This window comes from Formica exsecta, unplaced genomic scaffold (genome assembly GCF_003651465.1).
Source record: "Formica exsecta isolate Colony F162 unplaced genomic scaffold, ASM365146v1 scaffold72, whole genome shotgun sequence".
In the NCBI taxonomy this organism is placed as follows: Eukaryota; Metazoa; Arthropoda; class Insecta; order Hymenoptera; family Formicidae; genus Formica; species Formica exsecta.
The window spans coordinates 5,456,099-5,464,190 of record NW_021853485.1 but is presented as its reverse complement, the minus strand read 5'-3'; the positions used below and the strand labels follow the sequence as shown (position 1 = coordinate 5,464,190).

Genomic DNA, 8,092 nt, shown 5'->3' with positions numbered 1-8,092 from the left:
AATAATAAATAATATTACATTATATTAAAAAAAAAAAAATTGTAAGAGTTACCTTTACGTATTGCCAATTGCAAGAGATAATATAATTTAAGATTTTGCAAAAGTTTTGTGTCATTCAAAAAATGAGAGAAATACATTTATATTATTATAATTGAATAAATAATTAATAGGCAACAAAATATCTTTTATTTGTTACTTGTTTAAATTTAAAAAATTTGGATTTTAGGGACGGAAATAAAATATAAAAAAACAGACAAATAAAATAAAAATACAAAAGCTTGTAATAAAAAATAATCAGTCATACAAAAAGAAAATCTGTAAAAATATTACATTTTCGATATTCGTCATCACACAAGTAGTTAAAATAGAGATAATTAATTAAAAAATTAACTTCCATCGAATTCTAATATATACTAAATTTGTAAAAATAAATTTCCTCGATCTTTCTCAGTTTTGCATATATTAAGAAAACATACAAGGTGAGTCACTAGAAATTGCCTTCTAAGATATCTTCATAAATATTATTTTTAAAAGGTTTAAGACAAAAGTTAAATTATTTTGAAAAGTCTACATTATTGTAATTTTAATTATTTTTTAAGAAGAGGCGCCAAAAAGTTCTAAATTAATAATTGTAGAGGATTATAATTGTAGAGGATGAAAAGACGAATCCAACGACCTATAACCTTAACTATAGGGTGACATTAAAATGAAAAAATCCAGAATGAGTAAAATAAGTAGGTAATAAAAGTAATAATTTTTCAAACAAAATAAATTAGTTCTATTTAATAAGATACTATCTTTTGGAATCGACATTGATAATGCGTTACTTCATGTCTTCGGGGCTTGTTGGTACATCTCGATACACTATGTGTTCACTGTCATCCCAATGAAATCTCATTGACACATTCTGTTCTCTTGTGTTCATCAACATTGTGTTCATCAACTCCGAAAACATGAAACGTTTTACCAATGCTTATCGAATGATTCTAAAAGATATATTGCAAAAAATTCGCGTATTTTTCGCAGAGAACATATTCAAACATGTCATGAAATGAATAGGTAACACTGAGTATTTTATTAAATAAAATTAATTCATTTTGTTTAAAAAATTATTACTTTTATTACCTATCTATTACTCCTCCTTTTTCTAGATTTTTTTTATTTCAAGATCACCTCATGGTCAAAGTGTTATAGGTCATTATAGTGTCGATTTGTCTTTTTATCCTCTACAATAGAGCTGATTAAAAATAGGGCTTTCCATTTAAAAAACTTGAAATAATTCTCAAAACTTTTTGGCGCCTCCACCTAAATAAAAACTAAAACTACAAAAAGCCCTTTCAAAATAATTTAACTTTTGTCTTAAATCTTTTTGTTTAAAATCAATATTTATGAAGATATCTTAGAAAACAATTTCTAGTGACTCACCCTGTATATTATCATTTTTCAAATATATGCCAATCTTTTCAATACAATCCTATTTGTATTAGAGTTAAAATATAATAAAAGCAAAATATTTTTGTATAAAATAAAATCTAGTAATTATGGAGTTTAGGGGCGACCTTACAGATTACAATAGCCTTGATATATATTATCAAGAGCGAGATCCCGAGTAATTTTCAAAATGTTTTAGCCGTTGCTCGTCTTTCTCAGTTTTGCATATATTAAGAAAACATACAAGGTGAGTCACTAGAAATTGCCTTCTAAGATATCTTCATAAATATTATTTTTAAAAGGTTTAAGACAAAAGTTAAATTATTTTGAAAAGTCTACATTATTGTAATTTTAATTATTTTTTAAGAAGAGGCGCCAAAAAGTTCTAAATTAATAATTGTAGAGGATTATAATTGTAGAGGATGAAAAGACGAATCCAACGACCTATAACCTTAACTATAGGGTGACATTAAAATGAAAAAATCCAGAATGAGTAAAATAAGTAGGTAATAAAAGTAATAATTTTTCAAACAAAATAAATTAGTTCTATTTAATAAGATACTATCTTTTGGAATCGACATTGATAATGCGTTACTTCATGTCTTCGGGGCTTGTTGGTACATCTCGATACACTATGTGTTCACTGTCATCCCAATGAAATCTCATTGACACATTCTGTTCTCTTGTGTTCATCAACATTGTGTTCATCAACTCCGAAAACATGAAACGTTTTACCAATGCTTATCGAATGATTCTAAAAGATATATTGCAAAAAATTCGCGTATTTTTCGCAGAGAACATATTCAAACATGTCATGAAATGAATAGGTAACACTGAGTATTTTATTAAATAAAATTAATTCATTTTGTTTAAAAAATTATTACTTTTATTACCTATCTATTACTCCTCCTTTTTCTAGATTTTTTTTATTTCAAGATCACCTCATGGTCAAAGTGTTATAGGTCATTATAGTGTCGATTTGTCTTTTTATCCTCTACAATAGAGCTGATTAAAAATAGGGCTTTCCATTTAAAAAACTTGAAATAATTCTCAAAACTTTTTGGCGCCTCCACCTAAATAAAAACTAAAACTACAAAAAGCCCTTTCAAAATAATTTAACTTTTGTCTTAAATCTTTTTGTTTAAAATCAATATTTATGAAGATATCTTAGAAAACAATTTCTAGTGACTCACCCTGTATATTATCATTTTTCAAATATATGCCAATCTTTTCAATACAATCCTATTTGTATTAGAGTTAAAATATAATAAAAGCAAAATATTTTTGTATAAAATAAAATCTAGTAATTATGGAGTTTAGGGGCGACCTTACAGATTACAATAGCCTTGATATATATTATCAAGAGCGAGATCCCGAGTAATTTTCAAAATGTTTTAGCCGTTGCTCGTTGTTTATTAAAAAATTATTAACAAAATAAGTTTAATGAATAGAACATAATTTTCTGACATCATATACATTTAAGAAGGAATATTATGTGTGTGTGTGTGTGATGTGTGAAGCATTATTTGAGATAAATAACTTTTCGGGGGTGTAAGAAGAGAAAAATATAAGCCTCGGCAAAATGCAACACACACGCACATAGAGAAAGAGAATTTATGTTCAAATCTCATTAATATTCAGAAATATAGGAATATATATACAATATAAATATATATGTATATATATATGTCCGAAAATTGCGTTCTACTCATTAAACTTATTTTGTTAATAGCTTTTTAATATACAACGAGCCACAGCTAAAACCTTTTGAAAGTTACTCAGAATCGTGTCCTTGATAATATACAATGTGTGTGTGTGTGTGAGATCGTCCCTAAACTGCATAATTACCTAAAATCTATCTCAATTATATTAAAATCAAATGGATTATAATAATATAATTTATAAATTATAATAATATAATTCATAAATCATAATTTATATTTCTTCTACTAATTATTAAGAATAAAAAGAAGTCTTCTAATAATGATTAAAAAAAGATATTACACTACACTAATGCAGAGTATGTTGTACTTCATAATGACATATTATTATAAAAGCAATTGCTATACGTTTGAAAAGATAGTTTCAAATTAACGATAATGGTGTTCTAATAGTGCACCGTTCTGATATAATGGAATGGTTCTTGGTCCTTATTTTCTTTATCCAAAATTTCAATTAGAGATACGAACAAGTAATTATCGACCAGCACCGGTACCATAAAATGATCTGTCTTTAGAATAGGTATATCTTCTATGTAATTCCTGCTTATCTTCCATACTTCTTCGGATACTTTTTTAGCAGCGAAAAATGAGCAACCGCGTATCTCAAGTTCTTCCCTGCTTCCATGCTCAAGCGGTTCCTCTGCGAAAAAAATGCAATGCATTTTGCTATGATTCTCTAAAAATATCGGGAACTATCCATATCAGAACAAAATTAATTAGGACAAAAAATGTTTTCTAAATACAAACTTATGCAATATATAAAATTGTAAAATATCATAATCAAAACAATTATAAATTTGAAAGACATTATAGAGCGCCGAATAGCAATGTCTCATGGCTATAAATCAAATTTAATCTACTTATAAGATCGTGAATTATCTTTCTAATTTTTGAGCGAGCAAATTTTATGTCTTATTTAATAACAAAAACCGATGTAGATGAATAAAACATTCTCATAAAATGTCGTTTTAGATTGATTTCTATCTCATTCTCGTCTCATTTTTGTCCAGACAAATCAATAAAATAAAGTTCGCGCTCCGGTTGACTAATCAGAAATTTTTGTATGAAAAATATCTCCTGAGAGATAATCACTTTGGAGGTAGACGTTGCAAATCTTTAATATTGAATAAATATGTATAGTAATAGAAATAATTTTTGGCAAAGAAGATTACTAGTATTTTATGATACAAAAGTTTATTGTATTATTTTTTTAAATATTTAGAAGATTAAAAGATTTGTTATTCGTAAAAAATAATTTAATGTTAAGTATCTTACTGCTATTTTTGAATCTAGTCACGAGCTTGTCACTATAACGAAGAACTCCGTAATGAAAGAGAATTTCGGGAGCACGATAATTTATAAACATCGTAGACATCAAATTCTTTTTATCTAGTTCAAATTTAGGTTCACATTTCTTATAGTAACTCCATATGTCGTTTACTAGTGCTCTAGCTTTGTTACAAAAACGAACTGCAAAATATAATTTAATAAATATATATAACATTACTAAACTAATAATGAAATAATATATAAAACGCACTAAGTTACTTAAACTAGTTAATTATAAATATTACACACAATTATAATTGTATAATATTCATTAATGTTTAAATACATCTAGTATAAATATATTATAGTAAATAAAAATAGGTCAAAATGCATGCCAATTTATAAATTAATTTATTATTTAAAAAATTTTTGATATATTATTTTTACTAATTTTTTGTTATTTGATGGTATCATTGTGCGTGAGATTCTTAAACTTCTCTGTATTTATAATATGTATAATACCCTGTATAATACTATTAAATATAATTACTCTTTTTGCCTTCGTATACTGCTTCATCTCGATATATCTCGAATTCATCGAAAAGTAATTTTACCAAATTATCTGCGTTGTTTCCAGATAATTTAATACATTCTGTAAAAGTACCTATAACAATATCATTAATATATTATTTTAATAATAATTATATGCATCTTTTTTATGAATTTTTGAGAAAAATGTGAACTGCCTATGTACATTTATAATCAAAATTTCATTAAAAAAATTATTTTTGTCTCTCCCCAAGCAACAAAAAAAGACCGGTCGGCCCTTAACATGTTGTACTATATCGACTAAAAGAAAATGCTGTAAAATAAATTTTTTTTTTACGCATATACAATTTTTATTGTCATAATTTATACCTTTATACTTATTCAACAAAACTTCTCCAACTTCATGTAAAATCTTAAGTCTTTCCTGTATAAGTGGAATAGTAGTTTCGCTATCATCACCTCGGAACATGTATTCGAACTCACTTTGTGTCATTCTTGAGTAACAATTAGGAACCCATATACGCATCTTTTTCTATTGCAGAAGCATCATATATTATATTAAAAAATTAGTATTAAAAAGATATAGAACGCGTTTAAACAAATTTTGAAAATAATGTAATATATAGAATGTCTCATTTATTTTGCATTCCAAATAACTTTGTTTTTGGATTCATATTTAAAAAAATGTTTTAAATAAAAGTTGTTTGGTTCTATAGAAAAAAAGAAACTCTTTTTTAAATGGGATCTCTAATTTTTTTAGGGCACTCTAATTTTTTTATATAAATCAATTCCTGCAATATTCGGCGTAAAAAGTAATAAGGGTAGGATGACTAAAAAATATGATGTAAAAAATAACGAGAGAAATCTCAGTTGTGGTGTAAAGAAAGCATTGTTTTCAAGAAAAAATATGTAGTTGTTTATTACAAACTCGTACTTTTCTTAAAAAACGATTAGTTTTATATAATGCACACAAAATAGACTTACTTAACCAAATATTTTCGATAAAATAAAATGCAAAAGAGCAACAGAAATGCTTAGCACAAACATAAAAGTTAAAAACAGACAAAAGAAATGTCAACAAGAGAAAGAAAATTTAATATGTCATGTGTGTAATGTTAAAAGACAAACTTTAATAATATTTTGTAAAAACAAAAGAAGTCAATATAATAAAAAGTTAAATGAAATCATATTAACAGTACACTCAACAGAGAGAGAAAGAATACAAAATAATGAGATAAATACAGTAATATAATAATATTGGTGGTTATGCTAATATGTCACTCAAAAGTGAATAAGCACTCACATCAATGGTCCTTTTAATAGCAAAGCATAGTGCAAGATATCCGTGTTCACCATCAACTGTCCATTGCTTAGTACCTTTTGGATGCCAGAGTGAAAAATTCAATGTATGCAACACAAACAGCCAATCCGCCGCTCTGGGATCATCTTTATGTGGATAAACATCATATTTTCGCAGGAATTTGTTTGCGATTGTATCAGTCATGTCTCTTATCTCTTCACTTTCAATAGTATTTTTAAACCACACCAGCACCTATATAAATCAATCAAAATATTTATTTTAATGGTATCCTCTTTGCAAAAGAGGAATTCTAAAAAAAAAAGAAATTAATTTTGTTCATACAACAATAATATTCAAATATCACATATGCAACAGTCAAATAACACACATTAACTTGCCAAATACCTTCGCAATACTTGGGCTTCAAATCACGAATAATACGGAAATATTCGCTACATGTTCTATATATATCTATATGAAGGATATCATGCAACTAATCGTATAAGTAAATGTTCAAAAAGTAAGTCGAATGTCTAGAATAAAATTGATTCAATAAGTGTTATATTTATCGAAAAATTAATTTAAAAATTTGAAAATGTATATTCTTTTTCTTCGATTGATATAATTCTTTATTTAAAAGATCCATTTTCTTATGTATTATCCCCGAAACACACTTATACAAAAAAAAATTTATTAAATATATATCCTTCTTTATAATTATGTTTTATTTTCTCGAAATAAGACGTTTTGTCAAAATGTATTGAATTATTTACTTACCAAAAAACTACGCGCCTAATATATATATATATATATAATTTAACTAAATTATCGACTTTTCTTTCCACATTCGCAAACGAATCATGAACATGTCATAAATGTTTCGAAATTTTTTAAACAGAAGTTAAAGGGAAACATACGTGCGATGCCAATGACTTGATGGCATCTTCATTGATGGATACATCTTGTGCCTTTTCAGCGATAAATTCGGCCGCCGACAACGATTCCATTACATCACTGCTATTACCTTCAGCCATGACGTTACGTTATATTTCGTCGACAATTTCTAACTGTTGAAATCTAACTGGCTTTTATCACAGTCACCTTCCGCAGAATGCCACGAAAAAAGATAAACACATATAAGGACATACTCATAAGCATTTATTTATATACAAAAATACGTTAGTCGCACTATTGTGTTATATACGATTCACTTTCGAAATCTGTGCTCATCTGTTGTGCTGTTACTTCTTTTTTCCATTTGAATTGTTTTAATTTTTATCTATGTTTTCTTTTTTTCTAACGTTTATATAAATGTAACTATTTCGTGTTAAATGTAGATAATGTAACAGTCACAGACTTATTTAATTTTCTGTTCCTTTCAATTATGCTATGAATACACTTTTGTACTAAGATAAAATAAATATGCAGTATTTGCAAAAAAAAAAAAAACGGCAAAAATAAATGTTCTAGAAATTACAACTTAAAAAATGAATGACTTTCCTTATTTTATACACAAGATGATTTCTTCTTCTTACAATTAGCTACATTTGCCACTTTTTTAATTCTATTCTCGTCGAGATATTCCTTTCTCAAATATCAATCTAAAATATATATTTGTCTTATCCTCAAAACAAAGTTTCACAAGATATCCATCATATTTTTAAAAAATAGCTTTTAACCAAAATTTACAGCCAAAAAAAAGCATTACAAATATTATTTAAAAAGATAATAAATTTTTAATTTAAAATAAATTAATTAAAAATATAGATATTAAAAAAGAAGATAAAAATAAAATTCATAAAATTATATATATATAATATTA

The 8,092-nt window shown here is 26.2% G+C and overlaps 1 protein-coding gene across 1 annotated transcript in view; it reads right to left on the bottom strand.

Moving 5' to 3' along the window:
- Positions 1-3,377: 3,377 nt before the first annotated feature.
- LOC115243646 overlaps positions 3,378-8,092 on the bottom strand; it is a 14,973-nt gene continuing 10,258 nt past the window's right edge. Inside the window, exons 7-12 of the mRNA XM_029820787.1 lie at positions 7,188-7,310; positions 6,274-6,522; positions 5,340-5,502; positions 4,972-5,085; positions 4,428-4,622; positions 3,378-3,792 (exon numbers count right to left, since the gene is read on the bottom strand). Coding sequence (XP_029676647.1) covers positions 3,539-3,792; positions 4,428-4,622; positions 4,972-5,085; positions 5,340-5,502; positions 6,274-6,522; positions 7,188-7,310 — 1,098 coding nt within the window. The 3' untranslated portion in view covers positions 3,378-3,538. The remainder of the gene's footprint in view (positions 3,793-4,427; positions 4,623-4,971; positions 5,086-5,339; positions 5,503-6,273; positions 6,523-7,187; positions 7,311-8,092) is intronic.